General features: G+C 33.7%; 1 protein-coding gene across 1 annotated transcript in view; it reads right to left on the bottom strand.

Annotated features, from left to right (window-relative positions):
- CDH9 (cadherin 9) overlaps positions 1 to 27,748 on the bottom strand; it is a 162,736-nt gene that overhangs the window by 27,967 nt on the left and 107,021 nt on the right. The window contains exon 3 of the mRNA XM_054489383.2: positions 6,551 to 6,845. Coding sequence (XP_054345358.1) covers positions 6,551 to 6,845 — 295 coding nt within the window. The remainder of the gene's footprint in view (positions 1 to 6,550; positions 6,846 to 27,748) is intronic.

Genomic DNA, 27,748 nt, shown 5'->3' on the forward strand with positions numbered 1-27,748 from the left:
ATTATTAGCTCTATTAGTGGGTAGATGATCTTTGAAGTTATGCAAAGATGCTTAACAAAGAGAAAGAAGTTAATATAAACAACAGAAATAAACCCTATGATGTGGCCAAAAAGCTAAAAGCACACATAATATACTTGTTCTACCTCTCAGAGCTCTGGTAATAATTCAGAATGCTTTTAAACACTGGTAGTCACTGACAAAATATCATTGATATGCTATTTTTTAGCAAACTGAGAGACAGTGTGTTGTATTACAGGGAATAAAGAGTTGTAGTTTTTTTCAGAGGTGTAATGACTTCTTACACAGTTAAAAGTATTTAGTAATAAAATTAAATAGAAAATGGTTTATATTTTTATACCAACTTTATAAATGTTTCTTTATAAAGACAAAACAAAAGAGAATACACATGGATATTTACATCCCACTAAATTTTCCAAAATATGTATAATTTTAATTTGTTCTTTAGTTATTTAAAATAAATATTTTATTTTCATATTAATGATAAAAATATAGTAAGTAAAATGTAGTGAAAGTTGAATGACAAATTTATACATTGCATCTCATATCAAAGAGGTGAACATGATTTTGAGACCATTATTTTTACAATTCACATTTTTATAAGAGTTTTGCATATAATATCTTACTTTAAATAGAAAATATGTTGAGGAATTAAAGAAGTTTACTGTAATTCTTAGCTCATTATTTACTCAGCTATATAACTAATAATCTTTAGGAAAAATTTCAAAGACTCAAAGGCTAATTCTATAATAGTAAATCATGAAGAAATGTTAAAAGCTGATAAATAAATAACTCGGTGGCTAAAGATTTCAGGGAACCAAAAGCATTCCTCTGGATATGGGAGAAAAATTCATCAATATAATTATTATTATAATTTAAAGATAAGAAAAGTTTAGATTACACAATGTAACCAAGCTATGCCGGTTGGTGTTACATATATATTTACACATAATATTAGAGGAAGTTAAATCAATTCATTTTATTACACTATACAAAATAAACTTCATATATAAAAGAAAAAACATCCCTCTATATATTTGTTTCTTATATGCAAATATGAAAATGTTTTGAATCTAGTGTTTGAAATATTTAAAATCACAAATGTAAACGACCCCAAAACCTAGGCCTCGTATCTATCATCTATCTATTCATCTATCTATCTATCTATCTATCTATCTATCTATCTATCTGTTTGGCATTCATTATCTCTCTATATAAACTTACAATAAAATATTTGTATACAAAGATTACTTAGTCCGTATAAATGTTACTAATTTAAACGGTTTTCTAGACACAGATAGTATTGAGAAGGGGAAATACTGCCTTTATTCTTCTTTAACAAACAGCAACTTTGTGGCATGGTAATGTCAGAAAATATGTATCACAGCCTATTATGTTGTATAACACGTAAAAGCTTTCTCTCTCCCACACACATTCTCTTTATCTGTATCTATGCATATCTATCTATCATCTGTCTTTCTGTATGTCTGGAGTGGTTGATAGAATGGTAAAACCAACTAAAGCTTAAAGAAACAGAATCACTCTATGAACTAGAGGAAACAAAGAAAAGAGGTGAATAGTATGGGCTTTTTCCTGCCCTGTAGCCTAAGGCCTGTCTTTTGAGCACTGTAGAAAAGAGACTGGAATATTTTGACTTGGTTCAATGTGAGAATAAGATAATGAAAGTTACAGAAAGTGAAAAAGGAGTTTATTCTTCACACCTCTATATGAATCTGGTTTTGACAGAGTCAACTGTTTTCTTCTGCCATAGGGCGATGACAGCCACTAACTTGAGGAGCAGGGGTGAACAGTGCCCTTGACATAAATGTTTGTGCTGTGGGGGCCACTAATAAGAGAAGTAGGGGTAATGTTTTCAGACAGTGTTGTGGAATTATAAGGGGTCCATTAATTCGATGTCCAGGAATTTAAATCACGCTTTGTTAGATATAAGTTTATTTTACTGTGAAATGCAAACTCTTTAAGGGCAGAGTCCATATCTAGTTTGTTCAACACTTTATACTTAAAACCCAGCAGAGAATCTAGTGCAAAATCCTAAGAACTAACTTTCACAGAATGCTTAACGTAGACTAGATGTAGTTCTCAGTAGCTGATTGGTTTTTATTACTTTATCCTCATGATACATGTGGGGTGTGGGCCTTGGGGTACATAGAAGTTGCTAATGACCACAAACCTGGTATTTGATAGAGCTGGACTAGGTCTAAATCCATTCTAAATATATTTGGTCAAGAGTTTTCTTTATAAATACTTTACTGAATGGCCTCTTTCTCTGGTGTTAGAAATACAATTGGATACATTATTGAATCCACACGTAGTGAACCTCTGGGACATGAATAATTCATTGACTGAGTTATTTTTGTTGTCTGTAAAAAATTACAAAGGGATTCCTTGTTGGGGGTCAAAGTGTTAGGAGGAGGACTGGATAGGTTTTTGGGAGTGGAGGTAGGGGAAATTTCCAGTCACTGAGAAAGGAGGCATCCCCAGTCACCAAATTTAAAAACAAAAATTTGCCTACATGAAGACAAAAGCATGCACATGAAGCAAGTTGATAGAAAATATTTAATCAATAGTGTAATGATCACAAGAAATAAAAAAATAAAAAGTAGAAATAGAAATGGAAAATACAAAACGTTGTAATAGAAGTGTATCCCATTATCTTTAAATATGTATCTTTATATATCTTCCAGATTATATGTTCTGATTAGAACATGCTAATGTATTTCAGATTTCATGAGTTTATTGGAGTCACTTTATTTTAACCAAAAATGGGTTGGGCATTTGGCACTAAAAATCCAGTGTGAAATATGGCATATGATTGTGACAGACAGAAACTGAAGTAGAGGGAAACAACAAGGGAAGGAGTTGGTGAGAGAGAAGAGGAAGAAACAAATACTTTAAGAAATGAAAATGAATGGAAATAAGGGGCAGATACATGTAAATCATCAGAAAATAACATCGTAAAGAAGGGTAGGGCAATAATAAAGAAATCTTATCTTATTCCATAAGACCCTATTTCTTCACAAAGCTAATACTTGTAGTTTTTAACTCTTTGATTTAAATGAAAATATCTTGTACTATCTGAAAATAATTTTAGAATTAAATCATTGTGTATTATTTTATTTATAGATGTATTCTTAATTCTTGATTATGCATCAGATTTAACTGTTAATATATGGGATACACAAGGCATGACAGAGTTCCTAAATATTACTTGTTAGTTTTCCTATATAAATTGGTTTATTTGGATACATAGGAGTAAAGAAAATCACACTTGCAACAATTATAATGAGTTAATCTTTTATTTTCCTTTAAATAAGGTAGGAGAGTTACAATAAAAGATCAATACAAGTTTAGGAGGTAAAATATATCTACTTTTTATTTAGACATATTTATATGGTTATATATAGTGATATACATGGTTATATATATTTTTATATATATACAGATATATATAGATATGTATGTATTAAAATGCAGGGGCTTTATACCCTTATATTCTTATTTAGATTTAATTTGAATGAGAAGGGCATTTGATTTAAAGTAACAAATAAGAAAGATACTAATTTAGAGGAGTTACTCATGATTCAATAAATTAAAAGATTTCCAGACTAGATTTTGAATAATAAACATAACTATTTAACAGAGAAAAATAGTAAGGCATTAAAATTGTCCGGCTATCTCTGTGATACGGTTTGGCTATGTTCCCACCTAAATCTTATCTTGAATTGTAACTCCCACAATCCCCATGTGTCATGGGAGGAACCCGATGGGGAGGCGATTGAATTATGGGGGCGGGTCCTTTCTGCATCTTTCTCCTGATAGTGAATGTGTCTCAAGACATCTGATGGTTTTAAAAACAGGAGTTTCCCTGCACAAGCTCTCTTTCTTTGCCTGCTGCCATCCATGTAAGACATGACTTGCTCTTCCTTGCCTTCTGTCATGATTGTGAGGCCTCCCCAGCCATGTGGAACTGTAATTCCATTAAATCTCCTTTTCTTCCCAGTCTCGGATATGACTTTATCAGCAGCACGAAAACGGACTAATACATTCTGCATCTATTAACTTTTGTTTTTCTTTTTAAAATTAGGCTAGTAGTAACTTGGCCAAGTCAGTTTAATTCTTCTGGGCTTATGTTTTTGTATTTATTAAAATAGGCAATTAAACCAAGTATAGTATCTTCTGCATATGCATACTGTATATAATATATTATACATTTATGTTTAAGTAATGGAAGCACATACAAAGTTATAGGTGAACCAAAGTGGAAGCAAGTAATATAATGTTAGTATTAGTAATGAAGAATAACAATTGTCCTCTACAAATAGGATTAAAATTTATCTGTATTCTTAAATCTTTATTTTTTAGTTCCTAAAGCTGCAGCCAGAGCCATACATCTGCCTGCTACCATTGTGGGAATTCTAGCCAGTTAGTGAATGCAACTGACAATGGCTCAAATCCTTGTATTTGCAACCTACACTGATCAGAAGTTGTACTGCTTATGCCTTAAAAGCTTATGTAAATGAAATATAGATTGCCTTACAGAGATTTTGTACAATATAAACTACAAAACATCTTTCATGCCTAAGCTTATATATTGTATATTTTATTATGAGTGATGGAACCAGTGAAGGATTCTAAAATATATACGTGTGTGTGTGTGTGTGTGTGTGTGTGTGTGTGTGTGTATTTCAGTTCTGATATTGTTACTCAACAAATATTAATAGAACCTACTTGTATTAGTATTTCATATGAGACAAAATACATTTGAATTATGTATACAGGTGACAAATAGTAATACACAGAGTAAAATATAATAGTCCATTAAGTATCAGAAAACAATGTAGGAGAAAATACAGGTTATGTGCGATTAAATATCAACAGTCTGTGATAGGGAAATATTTGTTTTTTCAAAAAAGTGGGGTACTTCTTTGAAATATTTTGTGTATTCACATTTAAAATAATTATTCTCAAAGTTTCTCATATTCAAATATTTCCATTATCTTAATTATACTTTTTACTTTTCTAGGTATATCAAATCTTTCTGGGGAAGGATAAGTGAAAGTTTTATATTGTAAGGTTTCAACATATCTGGTAAAATAATGTGTACACAAGAGAAAAAATAATATTTTACAAAAGGTACTAACAAAAACAGAATTACTTTAAAATAATCATCAATAGGAAGTTGATGAGTGTAATTTTATATGTACCTCAATCTCACATATAAACCCATTAAAAAAAAAAACATGGTATGTGTCTAAACTAGCCCACTGGTCAACCTATACAAACCAATCTAGTACTTTCCATGCAACTAAGATACTAAAAATTATAACAGGAAACATATCCACTCATTTTTTGTATTAGAGCTTTATGATTTCACAGGACTCCTGTCTAATTTGATAAATTCCTTTTGTTTTATTAGAGTGAATACCTGAAAGGGCTATTTCAATTCTATTTAACTGCATTTTCCTCAGTTAGGAGAGATTTCATTTGAGGTGAGAATAAATAAGTTTTTAAAAATTCTTGGTTCTTTCTGCTAAATATCGCACATAGTTAACATTTTACATTAAACATTCAGTAAAGGTGGATAAGTTTGTTTCTCTTTCTATAGAAATTATTTTAGACTGAAACATATATCAGTTATAAGAATGTCAAAATCATACACTGAAAACTGGTTTTGAAATAGTATTCAACTAAATTTTATCAAATTTGGGAAACTGGTTGCAGATCTTATAAATTAAGTTTATGTCACTTATTTTAGAAATATTTTTATGATGTGGATCAGTTCTCATTGTCTCATTGACAGACCTAAACCTTTTATATTAATAGAGTTAGATGTAGTCATACACAGATAAAACTCCGCACAAGTGGTATCTAAAATGGTGGGCAGCCTTAAGAAGTGAAACAATTATTTTCAGTTTGCATAAGGCAATGTTCAGTGGTAGAATGTGCACAAAAATAACATAAAGAGACTTGCAATCTTGTCATGATGCTACCAGGTTATTTGATCTTAATTCAGTTGCTTAATCTTTCTGAATCTTGAGTTTCTAATTAACAGAATAGGGATTTAAAGTTCTATTTCTCATGCCTACCACATAAGTTGGCTTTAATGATCAAATGAGAAAACACTTCAATAGAAACGCAAGCATTAATTGTTATTCAAAATAATGCAAGCACAGTTGTCCAAAACTGCTGATACTATCTATTATTCTTTTGATTTCTGGCAAAAAATACATTCCACTTGACTGCCATTTGAATGCCAGTTAGTAGAGTTGAGGGTATTGATTGAAATAAAATGAATTAACTGCTATTGATAATCATATTTTATATAAATTACAACGTAACAGAATTAAGATATATAGAAATAAAAATAGAAGAGTTAGTTTAAGCTAAATAGTAGTTTACAGTTATAACTCTTATTTAGAAAGAGGCCACATATCATAATCACACGTCAATAATAATTACCTGAGCAAACAAACAAATAAAAAGTAGTTTACATGGATTAGAATATACCTACCAACTCCAGACATTTCAGGAACACTGGCAGTGTATAAGTCTTTTGTAAATTTTGGCTCATTGTCATTGATATCATGAATTTTAATGATAAATTCCGATTCCGGTTCCACCTGCCGCCCAGTTTTTCTGTCTATAGCCTTGGCACGAAGAATGTACAGAGATTTTTCTTCTCTGTCTAGTTTCTTTGCAGCATGAATGTCTCCTGTATTTTCATCTATAACAAATAGACTGCCAGCCCCATCTCCTGTTAGTATGTATTTTAAATTTCCATCTCCTTTGTCTTGATCAGTGTGAAGCTTTAGAGAGGTAGAAAAGAAGAGTTCTGTAAATACATACATTATCATTACGTAAAACATCATTTTGGCGCTATCAATTCGTCTCCATATAAGAGCTCTGCAATAATTATCTTAATGGTTATCTTGACTTTTGCTGTGAGAGGGAGTTAAATATTTCAGTTCTTATTATACTCAAAATTTTTAACAGTCATATTTAGACACCATAACGGACTAGATTTAAAATAATGTGAAAATTAATATGTATCTGTCAAAACAAAGATATTTATGAATAAAATGTTACCAAGATTTAAACCTCTAGTGCATTACAAAAAATCCATTAACTTACATCTTGAGTGTAAAATATTAATTAATGTTGATTACATTTAAAATGACTAAGCTCTAAGATATGATTTGAGAGATTTCTGAATGTATTATAATGACAAGTTTAGAATAGCTACCTTAATTTTTAACTGATTTTATTCTCCTTCAGTACAGAGTATCCCCTTATCTGTGGGGGATACATTTTACAAGTGGATCCCTGAAACAGTGGAGAGTACTGAACCCTGTATATATTATGTTTTTCCCTATATGTACCTTCCTATGACGAAGTTTAATTAATAAATTAGGCACAATACGTGATAAGCAACAATAACTGATGATAAAATTGAACAATTATAACCATATACCGTAACAAAAGTTATTTGAATGGTCTCTCTTTCCCTCTCTCTCAAAATATCTTGTTGTTATTTACTGTGGGTAATTAAAACCTCAGAAAGTGAAACCATAATTAAGGGGGAACTACTGTAGAACATTGATTGTAGATTCACAGGCTCTGTATTCAGAGAGACTAATCAGAGAGAGAAAGAGATTTGTAATTACTTATTTTCTATATGACTCTGAGACAATACTTTTTTAACCACGATGTTCTCATTTTTAGAAAATGTTTTATTTTTTATACCTTTTAGATTTCAAGTAATATAAAACTCACAGCTTGTCCTCTGGCCATATGAACTATGTCTTAGGAAAAAATAGGATTATGTTTTCATAAATTATCTTCTTTTCATTGATAAATGCCCATCTGTAAAAATAACTTCTTAATGTAGGAGGCTGATCATTGAATGGTTACAACAAACAGACCATGTAATCCTGGAAATTACGAATTGAAAAACAACCTTAAAGATTTTACAATCCTAACACAATTCTAAAAATAATTTTTTTTAATTAATTTAAAACAATAATTGTTTTTATCATAAAATTATGACTACAGTATATTTTGATATATGCTTACATTATAAAATTACTAAATCAAACTAATTAACAAATTCATCACCTCACATACTTACCTTTTTGTTTTTGTGGTGAGAACATTTACAAGGATGTGGATGGAGATGGGAGATATTGATCAAGGAATGCAAAATTTTATTTATTCAGGAGTAATAACCTTCAGTGGTCTTTTGCCCTGCATGGTGACTATAATAAATAATAAACTATATATTCAAAATTACCAATAAAGTAAATTTTAAATAAAACTGGAGTTTTAACTAGCTTATCCCTGCTACGTTGACTTACATTATATACTCTACAATTCCCATTTACATCCTGCCCTCACCTATTTCTTGAGCATTCCATTTTATCTTTGAATTATTTGACTATTTAAATTATGTTTTTAAATCATAGCCAAAATTAGAAATGTTTCATATTTTACACCTCCTTTGCAAGCTCAGCATCAAAATAATTATCACATGTAGCCTTCCCATCTCTGAAATATCTTCTCAAGACATCTGTCTTCATCTCTATGGCTACATCATATCTTTTCCTTCATCTTATCTTCTCTGGACCACCAGAGCAATCTTCTAATCATGCTACCTCCACTCTTGCTCTACTCCAAGCAATTTTTCATACTAAAGAGTGATTTTTCCACACCGCAAATGTAGTCATATTACAATCTAGGTTAAAAATCTTCAAGTCACAGCATTTAAGAACTATAAACCTGAAGTCATAAAAACCAGGGTTAGCATCATGCATATTTCGGTGTTATATTGGCCTGTAGTTTGCTTGTTTGCTTTTAAATCTAAGTTTGTTTTATTAAACGAGTATAATTTTTTAAATCTTTACTTTTACTGTTATTGTAATTGCTTGAATTCTGTAACCTTGTTTATATATCCTGGATAATCTGGCCCTGAATTCCAGAGGCATCTCTGTCTCTTTTCCCTCTTGCTATACATTCTATACATAGCAATTGTTTTGTTTTGTCTTTACGTCCAGAAGGCCTGTTCTAGCTTTCAAGCCAGATGTTTGCATCTGTTTGCCTCACCTTTTTACACCTTTCCCTTCTTTTTGTATTTTCCTCTAACTAAATATTTGTCATATCTCGTTTTACAATTTCCTCCTTAGGGAGGCCTTTCCTGACTCACTAGATTAGGATGGATGAGGCTGCTCTTGACTTACATAGCACGCTTCATTTCCTATCATGATACTCATCACATTTGATGTAATTGTCTACCATGCCGATTAAACTGTAAAATACATAAGGGAAAGACTGATATTCTTCTATTAAGTCACTCAACATATATTTCTTGAAGATCATAAATACTTCCTCTTTTTAACACTAACTTTTCACCTAAATACAATTAGAAAAATCAGATAATAAATAAAACTTGCGTTTTTAACATAAGTTACATCTTATAAATCTCTGTGTCAATGATATTTTTAATGACTGTCTTTTTGAAATGCCTTTTTCAAACCATTTATAATTAATATTTTTGTACCTTTATCTTTGCATTACTAGTCATTTTATTCTAAGAAGATAGAAAGAAAAAATATATAATTTGATGAAAGGAAACAAATAGCAAGAGATGAAAAAGGTGGATAAGTAGAGAATGCTATGTATTAGCCCAATTACATTACTTTTTAAACATGCTATTATTTTTTAACAGTATTATTTTAGTTTTGCCTTGATGTAGGTTTTTTTTTGTTTTTAGAAATTTGAGAAATTAAACATGTACATACAGAAAAAACTAAAAATTTAAAATAAATCTGTGATGGTTAATTTTATGTGTCAGCTTGATTGGGCCGTGGGATGCAGAGATATTCAGTTAAACAATATTCTGGGTGTATTTGTGAGGACGTTTTCGGGTAAAATTAGTATTTGAATCAGTAGTCTAAATACAACAGATTGGCCTTCTCAATATGTGTGTGTCTCATCCAATCCTTTGAAGATAGCACCGTCTCATAGAGTTCTGAAAAAACAAAACAAAACGAACAAAGAAACAAAAACAAAAACAAAAAACCTTGCTATTGTCTGCAGGTAACTGCCCTCTCTTGAGAGGCAGTTTTGATCTACTACTGAGTCTTAAATCTGAACATTTAACTATTGTCTACCAATTTACTATGTGATCTGAGTGAGTGTGCTATTACCTGACTCACCAAGTCCTAAAGTTGGACTTGCATAACAGAATTCCATCATCAAATAGATGTATATAGGTGATATGGCCTCAGTAGGCCCTGAAGGCACAAATAAGTTACTTGAAGAAGTAGCACAAATTTCCACAGTCCCTACTCCTGCTACACTGCCTTCTCTCTCTCAGACTTCTTCTGTGGCCTCACAGATAATTCCCTGGGATTGGTTTTACTAAAGAAAAGAAGGTTCGGGCCTGTTTTACAGATGGTTCTGCACAATATGCAGGTACCAACTGAAAGTGGACAGCTATAGCATGTAGCCCCTTTCTATAACATTTGTGAATAGAAATGATGAAGGGAAATATTGCTAGTGGCAGAATTTGAGCAATACTCCCGGTTGTTCACTTTGCTTGGAAGGAGTAATGGCCACATGTGCATTGTGTACCAATTCACAGCCTGTGACTAATGGTATGTTTCTATGACTAGGACGTTGGGAGGAGCATGATTGAAAAATTGATGACAAGGAAATTTGGGGAAGAGGTATGTGAACAGATCAATCTGAATGGGCAAAAATGTGAACATCCACGTTCATATTCACCAAATAATAACCTCAACATACCAGCAGTTTAATAATGAAGTGGACAGGAGAGCCTATTCTATGAATACCAGCCAGCCTCTTTCCCCAGCTGCCTCTGTCATCAGCCAGTGAGCTTATGAACAAAGTGGCTATGATGGCAGGGATGGAGGTTATGCTTGGGATCAGCAATATGGAATTCCATTCACCAAGGCCAACCTCACTACAGCCACTACTGTATGCTGAAGCTCTCAGCCACAGAAACCAACACTGAGCCTTCGATATGACACCATCCCCCAAATGATCAGTCAGCTACATAATGGCAGGATAATTACATTGGTTGGCTCCCATTTTGGAAGAGATAATGTTTTGTCCTTAGTAAATACTAAATAGGCATTTATAGTGGATATAGATTTGCCTTCCCTGCAGGCAATACTTCTGCCAAGACTACCATACTTGTGCTTGCAGAATTTGCAGAATGCTTTGTGATATTCCAAATGGCATTGCTTCTGACAAAGGAGCTCATTACACAGAAAAAAGTAAAAAAGCATAAATGGGCTCATGTTCATAGAGTTTCTGACCCCACCATGATCCTCATCACTCTGTGGCAGTTGGTTTAATAGAATGATGGAATGGCCTATTAAAAATTTAGTTTCTTTGCCAACTGGTTGACAATACCTTGCAAGGTTGGGCCAAGGTTCCCTAGAAGGTTGTATATGCTTTGAATTAATACCTAATATATGGTGCTGTTTTTACTGTAGCTGGGATTCACAGGTTTAGGAATCAAGACCTAGAAATAAGAATAACATCACTTGTTATTATCTGTAGTGACCCACTAGAAAATTTTGCTTACTGTTTGCACATTCTTGTGCTCTGCCAGCCTAGAGGTCTTACCTCCAAAGGGAGGAAAACTTACACCGAGAGATACATCAATAATTTTATTGAGCTGGAAGTAAATAATGCTGCCTAGACACTTTGGGCTCCTCATGCATCTAAATCAAGAGGCAAAGAAGAGAGTTACTGTGCTGGCTGCAGAGATTAAACTTGATGACTGAGGGGAAATGCAGCTGCTAATCCACAATGGAGGTAAGGAAGAGTATGTCTGGCATACAGGGGTTCCCTCAGATTATATCTTAGTGTTCCCATATGCTGTATTTAAAGTCAATGAAAATTATAACAACCCAACCCCTGTAGGACTACTAATGATACAGATACTTCAGGAATGAAGGGTTCATTAACTCCACCAGATGAAAAACCATGTTCTGCTGAGGTGTTTGCTGAATGCAAACAAAATATAAAATGGATCATATAAAAAGTAGTTATAAATACCAGCTACAACCGTATAACCAGTTAGAGAGACAAAGACATAATTGTGATGAATATTTCCTCCTTATTTTGTCGTGAATATGTGTGTATATTTCAAATTTTTGTTCTCTTCATTTTCATATCCCCTTATTATGTAACAAGATATATTAACTTTACCTTAAATTATTTCATTATTAATATGTCATTAAGGCATGTAAGCAATGAGATACGAAGGAGGAAAGTATGAATTACTCAAGGTCTTTACCTTCTCTTCTGGGAAAGGGATCAGTGTGTTTTTGGTTGTATGCAAAATAGTTGTGGCATATTAGGTGGATTTATGACCTTCTTACTGGCCTTCCTTCCTTCCTTTCTTATTTTTTTTTTTATTTGGGGACTATGTATGGTTGAAGAAGATGCACATGCATACCAAATTGACGAGGGTTAGATTTGTGGTAGTTAACTTTGTGTGTCCAGATAGGGCCACAGAGTGTCCAGATATCTGGTTAAACATTATTCTGGATGGGTCTGTGAGGAAGAGAGGAAAGAAGAATTTGAATGGATAGACTTAGTAAAGTGGATTGCACACCTCAGTATGGATGACTAGTCTTTAAACAATCCCTTAAAGTCCTGAATACGAAATAAAAAGCTAAGAGACAATTTACTCTCTTTGCCTATCTGCAAGTCAATGTATCAATCTTCTCCTGCCTTTGGACTCAGACTCAATCTGGAACTCAATACCATATACTCTCTAGCATCTCAGTACTTTGGTCTCAGACTGAAACTATACCGTAGTTCTCCTGGGTCTTCAGCTTGCCAACTGCAGCTCTTGGAACTTTCTGGCCTCAATAATCTTAAGAACCAATTCCTTATAATCAAATTACATATGTTTTATTGTCTCTGGAGAATCCAGGATAATAAAACATCTGAGTTTAACATTTTAAAAAAAATTGATTTGTGGAAGAGGAGGTGGAGTAAGGCGGCCAAGTGCAAGCCTACAGTGATCATTCCTCCAACAGGAACATCAGATTGAACAACTATCCACAAAAAAAACACCTTCATAAGAATGAAAAATCAGGTGAGTGACCACAGGACCTGATTTTACCATCATATTAATAAAAGAGGCACTGAAAAAGGTAGAAAAGACAATCTTGAATTGGCTGGACCACTCTTCTCTCATCCCCTTGCAGCAGCCACATGGTGAGGAGAGAACCTATGTGCCGGAAAGGGTGAATGTAGTGATTGTGAAACTTTGCATTGGAACTCAATGCTGCCCTGTCACAGTGGAAAGCAACTTAGGGTAGAACTCAGCTGGCACCCATGGAGAAAGCATTTAGGCTAACCCTGGCCAGAGGGGAATTGCCCATCCCAGTGGTCAGAAGCCAAATGCCAGCAAGTCCTGCCACCATGGGCTAAAGGGTTCTGGGGTCTAAAATAAATTTGAAAGGCAGTCTAGGCCACAAAAACTGTAATTCTTGGACAAGACCTGGTGCCTTGCTGGGCTCAGAGCCAGTGGACTCAGGGGGGATATGACCTAGTGAGACACCAATTAGGGCAGCCAAATGCATACTTGTGCCACCTCTCTCCCAACCACCAACAGCACAACTAGCACCTCTGGGAGAGATCCTTCTCTCTGCTTGAAAATAGGAGATAGGAGGGTAAAGAGGATTTTGTCTTGCCACTTGGATACCAGCTCAGTCACAGTAGGATAGGGCAGAGTCCTGAGGCCCCCATTTCAGGCCCTAGCTACTGAATGACATTTCCAGACACACCCTGGGCCAGAAGGGAACCCACTATCCTTAAGGGAAGAATCCAATTCTGGCAGGACTCATCATCTGATGACTAAAGGAGCCCCTGGACCTGAATTATCAGCAGTGGTAGGCAAGCAGTACTTGCTGTGGGCCTTGGGTAAGACTCAGAGCTGCACTGGCTTCAGGTGTGATCAAGCACATTCCCAGCTGCGGTGGTTGTGGGGAGAGAATCCTGCTTGAGGAAAGCAGAGGGACTTTATCTTGCAGCTGGTGGACCAGCTTGGCCACAGTGGGGTAGAGCACCAAAAGTAACCCTGGGGTACCAATTATGGGCCTTGGCTCTTGAATAGCATTTCTGAACCTGCCTGGGGACAGAGGGAAGCTCACTTCCCTGAAGGGAGAGACCCAGGCCTGGCAGCAGACAAAAGAGCCCTTAGGCCTTGAGTGAACATTGGCAGTAGTTAGGCAGTACTTGTCAAGGGCCTGAGGTGGTATGGTTACAGGGAAAGACTCTTCTGCTTGAGGAAAGGGGTGGGAAGACAGGGATTTTTTCATGTGGTTTGGATGCCAGCTTAGCTTTAGTACAGTAGAGAACCTACATAGATTTCTAAGGTTCCTGACTTCAGGTCTTGGATATTGGGTGGAATCTCTGGACCCACCTAGGACCAGGCGAAACTCACTGCCCTGAAAGGAAGAATATAAGCCTGGCTAGATTCACTGTGTGTTGATTTTAGAGCCCTCCAAACTTGAGTGAACAGAGACAGTAGCCAAGCAGTGGTTACTGTGGGCCTTGGGAGACACCCAGTGCAGTCCCAGTGGCAGGGGCCACAGGGGTGCTTGTGTCACCCCTACCACAGCTGCAGGCAGCTCAGCACAGAGAGACAGACTCCGTTTGCTTGAAGAAAAGTGGGAAAAGAAAGAAAGCAACAGTCTTTGCCTGGTAATGCAGGTAATTCTCCCAGATCTCACTCAAGACCACCAAAGCAGTACCTCTATGAGTCTGCAAGAGCCACAGCATTAATTACTGAGCCTGGGATTCTCTTATGCAGATATGGCTTCAGTGACCAAAGGCACCAAAGATTACAACACCCATGTTCCTTCAAATACTTGAGAAGCCTTCCCAAGAAGGATAAGTCAAACAAGCACAGACTGAAAAGACTACAATAAATACCAAACTCTTTAATGCCCAGACACTGATGAACATCTTCAAGTATTAAGACTAGTGAGGAAAACATGACTTCGTCAAATGAACTAAATAGGGCACCAGGTACTAATTCTGGAAAGACAGAGCTATCTGAACTTTCAAACAGAGGATTCATAAATACTGTTTTTGTTGGAGTAGGCAGATAGCTAGACAGGAGCAGGAGGGACAGCCCCTGAGAAAAGAGAAGTCTGGAAAATCTCACATCCCAGAGACCACCTAAAATATGCATACCAGATATGAGCAGAGAAGATGGGAAGTACCTATGCTGAAAGGAACACCCTTAAGATGCCCAGTAATTACTCACTCTGTAGTTAACCTGTAAGAATATAGCTTATAAGGAAGAGAAGAGGGCAAAGGGGAAATTTCCTAAGAGATATAAAGGCACAATAAGTATAGATTTGACCACTATTCAATCTTCCTGGGGTGACAGGAATGAGCAATGCAGTCATTGGGTAGAATTTGTATCCAACACCGGACCCACACATGCACACCAAGTGATAGTCACTGAGAATCCCACCACCCTGGGATGGGAACTAGGTAAGGACTAAAGCACAAGTGGGAAAACTAGACAAACAAAAAGGTGGAGACTTAAGACAGAAACAGAAACTTCAAGAAAGTATCTGGCATCAATAAAAACCAATGCAGAACTCTCTGGGCTGCTGCTGGTTCGTTCGCTTTTGACAGCCTGCTCTGCCTCATCTTTGAGTGTACTGTCTCTCTAAATAAACTCTCTGCTCTCTACTTTTCTTCAGTAAATTCTCTATTTTTGCCTAAATGGTCTCTTTGCCGAATTCCTTCTCCCAAGTAAGTCTAAGAACCGAGGACTCCACACTTCCCGGTAACATATTGAGGAAACTCAAGAAAACACAGAGAAGGAATTCAGAATTCTGTCAGATAAATTTAACAAAGAGATTAAAATAACTAAAAGGAATCAAGCAGAAATTCTGGAGCTGAAAAAATGCACACTGAAGAATGCATCAGAGTATCTTAAAAGCAGGATTGATCAAATAGAAGAAACAATTAGCTTGAAGACAGGCAATTTGAAAAAACACAGAATAGACCAAAAAAAAAAAAAAAAAAAAACAGAGAGAGAAAGAGAGAATAAAAATGAATGAAAGATGTCTACAAGATCTAGAAAACTGCCTCAAAAGGGAAAATTAACATATTGGCCTTAAAGAGGAGAGAGAGAGATGAGAGTAGAAAGTTTATTCAAAGAGATAATAACAGAGAACTTCCAAAATTTAGAGAAAAATATTAATATTTAAGGACAACAAGTTTATAGAACACAAAGCAGATTTAACCCAAATAAGACCAACAAGACATTTACTAGTCAAACTTCCAAAGGTCAAGGACACATAAACAAAGCATCCTAAAAGCAGCAAGAGAAAATAAAAAAACAACATACAAAGGAGCTTAAATGTACCTGGCAAGAGATTTCTCAGTGGAAAACTTACAGGACAAGAGAGAGTGGCACAACATATTTAAAGTGCTAAAGGAAAAAAAAATCACTTTTATTCTAAATAGTATATCCAGTAGAAATATCCTTAAGAATTGAAGGTGAAATAAAGATTTACATAGACAAACAAAAGTCAGGGGACTTCATCAACACCAGACCTGACCTACAAGAAATGCTAAAGGGAGTTCCTTAATGTAAAGGAAAAATATACTAATGAGCAATAAGAAATCATCTAAAGGTAGAAAACTCACTAGCAATAGTAAGTACCCAGAAAGACACAGAATATTATAACATAAGACTGTAATTACTGTGTATAAACTACTCATATCTTGACTAGAAAGATAAAAACAACCAATTAAAAATAACTACAACTTTTTAAAACATAGTATAATAAGATATAAACAGAAAAACAAAAAGTTAAAAAGCAAGCAGATGAAGTTAAAATGTAGAGTTTTTATTAGTTTTCTCTTTGCTTGCTTGTTTGTTTATGCAATTAATGTGGAGTGGATAATGAGGTTAAAAAAAAAAAAAAAAAAAGAAAGAAAGGAATGAAGGAAGACAAACAACCAGAAAAAAAATGGAGGATTAAATCCCTACTTCTCAATAATAACAATAGATGTAAATGGTTTAAACCCTCCTATCTAAGACATAGTGTATTTACATGAATTAAAAAAAAAAAAAAAACACAAGACCCAACAATCTGGTTGAATGGATGAAAAATAGAAAGACAAAGCAATCTATTGTATTCAGGAAACACTACATCTATGAAGACACATATTGACAGAAAATAAAGGGATGGAAAAACGTATTCTATGCCAGTAAAAACAACAACAACAACAAAAAGCAGGAGTAGCTATATTTAGACAAAATAGATACCAAGACAGAAATATAAGAAGAGACTAAGAAAATTATTACTATATTATAATAAAGGAGTCAATTCAGCAAGAAGTTATAACAATTGTAAATTGAGCAACCTATATATACAACCTTAGAGCACCTATATATACAACTTTAGAGCACCTATATATACAAAGCAAACATTATTAGAGCTAAAGAGAAAAACAGATCTTAATACAATAATAGCTAGAGACTTCAGCACAACACTTTCAGCATTGGAAAGATCATCTAGACAAAAACATCAACAAAAAAACATTGGAACTTAATCTATACTGTAAACCAAATGGATACAGTCAATATTTACAGATTATTTTGTCTAATGGCTGTGGAATATACATTCTTATTGATAATTTTCAAGGATAGATCATATGTTAGGCCACAAAACATATTTTGAAAATCTGAACAATTGAAATAATATCAAGCATGTTCTCTGACCACAATGGAATAAAACTAGAACTCCAACACATGAGGAATTTTAGAAACTATACAAACACATAGAAATTAATCAATATGCTCCACAATGATAAGTGGGTCAATGAATAAATTAAGAAGAAAATTAGAAAAGTTCTTGAAACTGGTGAAACCTACTAGAACCTACAGAATACAGAAAAAGCAATAGGAAGAGGAAAGTTCGTACCAATAAGCATTTATATCAAAAAAGTAGAAACACTTCAAATAAACAACCTAATAATACATCATAAGACACTGAAAAAGCAAGAGAAAACTAGGCCCAAAGTTAGTAAAACAAAAGAAATAATAAAGATCAGAACAGAAATAAATGAAATTGAAAAAAGAAAAATAATACAGAAGATCAGTGAAACAGAAACATGGTTTGTTGAAAAGATTAACAAAATCAACAATCATTTATCCAGGCTAAATAAAAAAGAAGAGAAGTAAATAAGTAAAATAAGTAAAATCGAAGATAAAAAATGACATATTACGACTGAGACCAGAGAAATTCAAAGGATCATTACAGGTTCTAAGAGCAATTATATGTCAATAAATTGGAAAACCTAGAAGAAATGAATAAATTTCCAGACACATTCAACCCACCAAGATTGGACCATGAAGAAATCCAAAACCTGAACAGGTGAATAATAATGAATGAGACTGCAGTTGTAATAAAAACGTGTTCCAACAAAGAAAAGACCAAGATCAATGACTTCACTGCTGAATTTTACCAATCTAAAAATAATTCAAACCAATTATAGTCAAATTATTTCAAAAAATAGAGGAAATATACATATATATTATATATATTAAATATATATTATTTTGTATATAATACATATTTTATATATACATAATACTTTAAGTTCTAGAGTACATGTGCACAGCATGCAGGTTTGTTACATATGTATACATGTGCCATGTTGGTTTGCTGCACCCATTAACTCGTGATTTACATTAGGTGTTTCTCTTAATGCTATCTATTCCTACCCCAGCCCCCTATCCCAAGACAGGCCCCGGTGTGTGATGTTCCCCACCCTGTGTCCAAATGTTCTCATTGTTCAGTTCCCACCTATAAGTGAGAACATGCAGTGCTTGGTTTTCTGTCCTTGTGATAGTTTGCCGAGAATGATGGTTTTCAGTTTCATTCATGCCCCTGCAAAGGACACGAACTCATCATTTTTTATGGCTGCATAATATTCCATGGTATATATGTGTCACCTTTTTTAAATCCAGTCTATCACTGATGGACATGTGGGTTGGTGCCAAGTCTTTGCTATTGTGAATAGTGCCGCAATAAACATACGTGTGCATGTGTCTTTGTAGTAGCATGATTTATAATCCTTTGGGCATATATCCAGTAATAGCATCAGTGGGTCAAATGATATTTCCACTTCTAGATCCTTGAGGAATTGCCACACTGTCTTCCACAATGGTTGAACTAATTTACACTCCCACCAGCAGTGTAAAAGTGTTCCTATTTCTCCATATCCTCTCCAGCATCTGTTGTTTCCTGACTTTTTAACGATTGCCATTCCAAGTGGTGTGAGATGGTATCTCGTGGTTTTGATTTGCATTTCTCTGATGACCAGTGATGATGAGCATTTTTTCATGTGTCTGTTGGCTGCATAAATGTCTTCTTTTAAGAAGTGTCTGTTCATATCCTTTGCCCACTTTTTGATGGGGTTGTTTGTTTTATTCTTGTAAATTTGTTTAAGTTCTTTGTAGATTCTGGATATTAGCCCTTTGTCAGATGGGTAGATTGCAAATATTTTCTCCCATTCTGTAGGTTGCTTGTTCACTCTCATGGTAGTTTCTTTGGCTATACAGAAGCTTTTTAGTTTAATTAGATCCCATTTGTCTATTTTGGCTTTTGTTGCCATTGCTTTTGATGTTTCAGTCCTGAAGTCCTTGTCCATGCATATGACCTGAATGATATTGCCTAGGTTTTCTTCCAGGATTTTTATGGTTTTGGGTCTAAAATTTAAGTCTTTAATCCATCTTGAATTAATTTTTGTATAAGGTGTAAGGAAGGGATCCAGTTTCAGCTTTCTACGTATGGCTAGCTAGTTTTCCCAGCACCATTTATTAAATAGGGAATCCTTTCCCCATTTCTTGTTTTTGTCAGGTTTGTCACATGATTATCTCAATAGATGCAGAAAAGGCCTTTGATAAAATTCAACAGCCTTCATGCTAAAACCTCTCCATAAACTAGGCACTGATGGAACGTATCTCAAAATAATAAGAGCTATTTATGACACACCCACAGCCGGTATCATACTGATTGGGCAAAAACTGGAAGCATTCCCTTTGAAAACTGGCACAAGACAGGGATGCCCTCTCTCACCATTCCTATTCAACAAAGAGTTGGAAGTTCTGGCCAGGGCAATCAGGCAAGAGAAAGAAATAAATCGTATTCAATTAGGAAAAGAGGAAGTTAAATTGTCCCTGTTTACAGATGACATGATTGTATATTTAGAAAACCCCATCGTCTCAGCCCCAAATCTCCTTAAGCTGATAAGCAACTTCAGCAAAGTCTCAGGATACAAAATCAACATGCAAAAATCACAAGCATTCCTAGACACCAATAACAGACAAACAGAGAGCCAAATCATGAGTGAACTCCCATTCAGAGTTGCTACAAAAAGAATAAAATACCTAGGAATCCAGCCTACAAGGGATGTGAAGGATTTTTTCAAGGAGAACTACAAACTACCGCTCAATGAAATAAAAGAGCACACAAACAAATGGAAGAACATTTCATGCTCATGGATAGGAAGAATCAATATCATGAAAATGGCCATACTGCCCAAGGTAATTTATAGATTCAACGCCATCCCCATCAAGCTACCAATGACTTTCTTCACAGAATTGGAAAATAAAAACTACTTTAAAGTTCATATGGAACCAAAAAATAGCCCACATAGCCAAGACAATCCTAAGCAAATAGGAGAAAGCTGGAGGCATCATGCTACTTGACTTCAAATTATACTACAAGGCTACAGTAACCAAAACAGCATGATACTGGTACCAAAACAGATATATAGATTAATGGAACAGAACAGAGACCTCAGAAACACCACCATACATCTACAACCATCTGATCTTTGGCAAACCTGACAAAAACAAGAAATGGGGAAAGGAGGAAGTACTTCTAAACTCATTCTGTGAAGCCAGTGTTACCCTGATACCACAGTCAGGCAAAAATACAGCCCCCCCGCCCCCAAAAAAAAGAAAGAAAGAAAGAAAGAAAAGAAAACTGCAGGTCAAAATCCTTGATAAATATTGACATGAAAATCCTCAACAAATTCTAGCAAACTGAATTCAATAACAGATTAAAAAGAATATTTATCATGTCCAAGTGGGGTTTATTCCTGGGATGCAAGGATGGTTCAGCACATGCAACCCCAAGCAATGTGATATAGTATATCAACAGAATAAAGGAAAAACCATGTGGTTATTCATAATGATGTTGAAAAAGCATTTAATGGAATTCAACATCCCTTCATGATAAAAACCCTAAAAATGTAGGGATAGAAAAAAACATACTTTAACACAACATGAGCCATATATGAAAGATCCCCAGCTAGTATACTGGGGAAAAAGTGAAATCCTTTCCTCTAAGATTTGGAGATGACAAGGATGCCCAAGTTCGCCACTGTTATTCAACATAGCAGTGTAAGTCACAAAGCAGTTAAACAAGAGAAAGACATAAATGGTATCCAATGTGGATGCCATTATAATTAGGATAGCTTTGGCTACACTAGGTCTTCTATATTTAGAAGGAAATATATTTGGAATGGACTTAGACCTAGTCCAGCTCTATCACATACTGGGTTTGTGGTCATTAGCAACTTCTACGTACCCCAAGGCCCACATCCCACATGTATCATGAGGATAAAGTAATAGAAACCAATCAGCTACTGAGAACTATGTCTAGTCTACATTAAGCATTCTGTGAAAGTTAGTTCTTAGGATTTTGCACTAGATTCTCTGCTGGGTTTTAAGTATAAAGTGTTGAACAAACTAGATATGGACTCTGCCCTTAAAGAGTTTGCATTTCACAGTAAAATAAACTTATATCTAACAAAGAATGATTTAAATTCCTGGACATCGAATTAATGGACACCTTATAATTCCACGACACTGTCTGAAAACATCACCCCTACTTCTCTTATTAGTGGCCCCCACAGCACAAACATTTATGTCAAGGGCACTGTTCACCCCTGCTCCTCAAGTTAGTGGCTGTCATCGCCCTATGGCAGAAGAAAACAGTTGACTCTGTCAAAACCAGATTCATATAGAGGTGTGAAGAATAAACTCCTTTTTCACTTTCTGTAACTTAAGTTAAATTATACATGTTTTTAGATGATATAATCTTATATTTTGAAAAACCTAAAGACCCCACCAGAAAACTGTTAGAACTAATAAAACCAATTCAGTAAAATTGCAGGATACAAAAACAACATACAAAAAACAATAACATTTTTATATTCCAACAGTAAGCAATCTGAAAAAGAAATGAAGAAACTTATCCCATTTACAATAGCTACAAGTATAATAAAATACATACAAGTTTACTTCACAAAAGAAGTGAGAGATCTCTACAATAAAATCTATAAAACATTAATGCAAGAAAGGAGAAGATGCAATAAAACAGAAAGATTTTTATGTTCATAGTTTGGAAGGATCAATATTGTTAAAATATTCACACTACTCAAAGCAATACACAGAGTCATTGTAATCCTAATGTAAATACTAGTGACATTCTTCTTAAGAATAGAAAAAGAATCTTAAAATTTTTATGGAATCACAGAAGACCTAGAGTAGCCAAAGGTATCCTAAGCACAGAGAAACAAACTGTAGGAATCACATTACCTGAATTCAAATTATACCACAGAGTTATAGCAACTAGAATAGCTTCGTACTGCTGTAAAAACAGACATAGACCAATCGAACAGAATAGAGAACCCAGAAATAAATCCATACATCTGCAGAGAACTCATTTTCAACAAAAGTGCCAAGAATATATGCTGAGGAAAGGACAGCCTTTTCAATAAATAACGTTGGGAAAACTGGATAGCCATATAAAGAAGAATGAAACTAGACTCCTATCTCTCACCATATATAAAAGTTAAATCAAAATGAACTAAAAACTTAAATCTAAGATTTCAAGTTAGGAAACTACTAAAAGAAAACATTTGATAACCTCTCCAGGACATTGGTTTGGGCGAATATTAGTTAAGCAATACCCCATAAGCACAGGCAACAAAAGCAAAAATGGACAAGTGGGACTATATCAAGTTAAAAAGCAACTGTGCAGCAAAAGAAACAATCAACAAAGCAAAGCGACAACCCAAATAATGAGAAAAAAAAATGCAAACTATTCATCTGACAAGGGATTAATAACTAGAATATATAATGAGCTCAAACCACTCTGTAAAAAGGAAAATCTAAGTATCTGATTTAAAAATGGAAAAAAGATCTCAATCGACATTTTCAAAAGAAGAAATGCAAATGGCAAACATGTATATGAAAATATGTTCAACATCAATGATCATCAGAGAAATGCAAATCAAACTTACAATGAGATACCATTTAATTACAATTTAAATGGCTTTTATCCAAAAGACAAACAATAACAGATGCTGATGAGGATATCAGGAAAAGACAAGCCTTGTATATTGTTGGCGGGAATGTAAATTAGTACCAACACTATGGAAAGCAGTTTAGAGGTTCTTCAAAAAACTAGAAATAGAACTAGCATATGATTCGGCAATCCCACAGATACATACATAGCCAAAATAAAGGAAAACAGTATGTTGAAGAGACATCTGCACTCTCATGTTTAATTGAGGCACTATTCACCATAGCTAAGATTTAGAAGCAATCTAAGTGTTCATCAAGAGACAAATGGATAAAGAAAATGAGGTACATGTACACAATGGAGTACTACTCAGCCATAAAACATAGTGAGATTCTGTCACTTCACAAACACAGATGGAACGGGAGGTCATTATGTTAAGTGGAATGAGCCAGGCGCAGAAAGACCAACTTTACTTATTCTCATTCATTTGTGGGATCTCTAAATTAAAACAATTGTGTTCATGGAGACAGAGAGTAGAATGATGGTTACCGAGGCTGGGAAGTTTAGTATCGAATGGGGAGGAAGGAGAGTGGTTAATGAGTACAAAAATATAGTTAGGGGGAATGAATAAGATCTAGTATTTGATAGCACAACAAGGATTGTCAAAAATAATTTATTGCACATTTAAAAATAACTAAAAGAGTATAATTGGATTGTTTATAACACAGAGAAAGCACAAAAGCTTGAGGTAGTGGACATGCCATTTACCCTGATGTGATTATTATGCCTTGTATGCCTGTATCAAAATATCTCATGTGCCCCGTAAATATATCCACCCATTATGTACTCACATAAATATAAAAAATTCAAAATAATTATATAAAATATTTTTAAAATTAGGACAAATTACTTCCCAATCAAGTTTTTTTAAAAAATTAAGAGTAAGGTTTGCTTTGGATGTTGGTTTCATCTTTTTGTTTGTTATAAGTTTATGGAGATATAATTGATAGCCAATAAAAACTGCACATGTTTAATGTATATAAAATAGTCCCTTGGTATAGATGGAGGATTTGTTCCAGGGTTCTAAATATGCCAAAATTCGAGCATACTCTAGTCATGCAGTTGGCCCTGTGGAAATCACATATGTGAAAAGTTGGCCCTTCATATATTTGGGTTTCATATCCGGCAAACATTATATTTTTCATCCATGTTTGGTTGAAAAAAATCTGCATATAAGTGGAACTGCACAATTCAAACCCATGTTGTTCAAGGGGGAAATGTAATTTGATCAGTTGGACATATGCATAGAGCTGTGATGGATATGTTTACTAACATCATGGCGGTAGGGATGTAACAGTCATTTTACTTCATTTAAACTGTTATTAATTGCAAAGTATGACAAACTGCCCAACTCTTATCATCAGCTATTCTTTTCTTAAACATATTTTAAATATTCTAACTTCTTGTCCAATTTTAATTGGGAAAACCATAGAGTAATTTTAATCATTATAATACAATAATGATAAAATACATTTCCAAGACATGTTTTAGAATACTGTGTTTCACTTCAGCCATAAATGTATTTCTTTGTTTATTTTGTATAAATTAGCTTGTATCTTTAAGCCAGCTCATATTAGATATTAGCTTCATAATTAGCATATTATTTTGTGGTTTTAAGATAAAAGAAAACCAATTATAATACTACTTCTATGCAATGTATTTCCACTCTAAAGATTTTCAGTTTAGACTAATATGCATTACCTATACTTGAGCTCTCCTAGTAAACTACCACAAACCTGGACAAAATATGTAAATTCACTGTTTTTAGAAATTGAACAGCAGGAAAGAAGCAACATGACAAGGTATACATTCCCTCTAGCATTCTGTCTGGACAAGAATTTTACTTCAGGGAAGTAGAGTAGGTACAGAGATTGGAAATCCTGCTTCGAGGAGAAAACAGATCAGAGTTCAGGTCTGCTATTGTGGAACCAGTTGTCTGGGCAGAGTACAAAGGGAAAAAAGCCACAGAGAAGAGCCCAATCAAGATATCTTTGTAAGAGTTTTGTTAACATTTGTATCGGCATCATAAACTGTGCATGAACAGTATGCCTGAAATTTTAACAAGTAATTTCAGAGGGTATAAAATACAGAAAGAGGTGAAAGTTTTGACACACCAGAATGGTCTAGTCTGAAATAAACATTGTGAACATTAAGATAAGATTTGACAAAAATCATGCATGAGAACACATGGACACAGGAAGGGGAACATCACACTCTGGGGACTGTTGTGGGGTGCGGGGAGGGGGGAGGGATAGCACTGGGAGATATACCTAAAGTATAATAATAATAAATAAAAAATAAAAATAAAAATAAAAAAAGGAAGTAAAACCTGCATTGCGTGAGTAAAGAGTACATCATAAGAAAAAAATTCAAGCTAAAATAGACCCACTTAAACAAAGCTTAAAATCAAGACTTGGAAGGGCATTGTATCATGAAAATGTCCAGAATATAGTAATATAAAAATTATTACACTTAGGAAGTACCAGAAGAATGTGTGATATGAAATATATGTATACGAAGTGTGTGTGTGTGTGGTATGCCAATGGAAGCAGAAGTGCAGTCAACCCAGACATGGGAATTAACAGACATGCATGTCATTAGACTTCAAAGAATATACGAAAATTTTCAATCAGAAAATGGAGAAAAGAATATGGCGCAGAAGAATTTTTTAAAAAGAGATAATGGTTACCTGTTTCAAGTTAGAAGGTCAATCCTTACATCTATGTTCAGTGAATTTCAACCAAGATAATTACAAATAAATGTAAGCATAGGCACAACATAGTCAAATTGATAAAAGCTAAAGTTTTAGATAAAATATTTGTATTTTCTAAATTCTTCATGATAACATCAGTGATTATTTAGAAGTGTTATTACTTTTCAAATATGCGAATATCATTATATTTTTTATTATTGGTTTCTAGTTTGATTCTATTGTCAAAAAAATCTTAAAAGCATCCAAGGAATAAACATATGCTCAGAAAACAGAACAAGAGAGACACTTGACTTCATATCAGAAATACTAGAAGGCAGATTTGTTCAGTAAAAATATCTTTCAAAAATAATTATTTTTTTACAAATTTAATAGACAAAAAGAGTAATCTGAGAAAAAAGACCTGAATTTAATGATATGAAAAGCAGCAAATATTTTTCATACAAGCCCCAGTATGCATTAACAATAAAAGAAAAAAAACCAAAATGTTTGGAATGTCATCAAAATTAAGATCTACTCATCAAAAGAAAATCCATTTTGATAGTATTCTGATAAGTGCATGCATGTTAACAACTGTTGTTTTCCCAAAGGACCAATCTTCTTATCATTATGTAATGTTCCAACTTATCTACGATAATTTTCCTTGTTCTATTTTCTTTGATTAGAGTTAGCTTGGGAATGTCTTTCTCTATCTCTTTAATCTAGATTTGACTTTATATTTAAAGTGTGTTTATTGAAGACAGCATATTGTTGAGTCTTGAATTTTAAATACACTCTATTTCTGTCATTTGTATATTTAGACTATTCACATTTAAATAAATTATTGTCTTATTGGATTCATATCCACCATATTTGTAAGTATTTTCTATTAATGTCCCTGATTGTTTGTCTTGTTCAGTCTTTATGTTAGTTTCCAATTTTTTCCTGCCTTGTCCAAGTAAAATTGAGCTTTGTCTATGATTCCATTTCCTTTCCACTCTAAGCAAATTAATTATAATTTAAAATATTTGGTGTTTGCTTTAGAGTATTATATGTATTACGTATATAATTATATAGATAAAAATTTAGATATATTATTTGTAAATATATTATATTAACATATTATTTATATTTTACTTAAATATAAATATAATATTTATATTATACAAATATAATTATATTTATATTATACAAATATAATTATATTATACAAATATAATTATATTTATATTATACAAATATAATTATATTATACAAATATAATTATATTTATATTGTACAAATATAATTATATTATACAAATATAATTATATTTATATTGTACAAATATAATTATATTATACAAATATAATTATATTTATATTATACAAATATAATTTTAAAAATATAAATATAGTTATATTTAACTTAAATATATATAATTAATTAATATATATTATTTTATATAATTGCATAAATGTATTACAAAATAAAATAATATAAAATTCATGGTAAAATTTCACCTTGGGAGACTACAAAAGATGAGTAAATTAAACCTGAGGTAAATTCAGCATTG

Source organism: Pongo pygmaeus, chromosome 4, assembly GCF_028885625.2.
Source record: "Pongo pygmaeus isolate AG05252 chromosome 4, NHGRI_mPonPyg2-v2.0_pri, whole genome shotgun sequence".
NCBI classification, from domain to species: domain Eukaryota; kingdom Metazoa; phylum Chordata; class Mammalia; order Primates; family Hominidae; genus Pongo; species Pongo pygmaeus.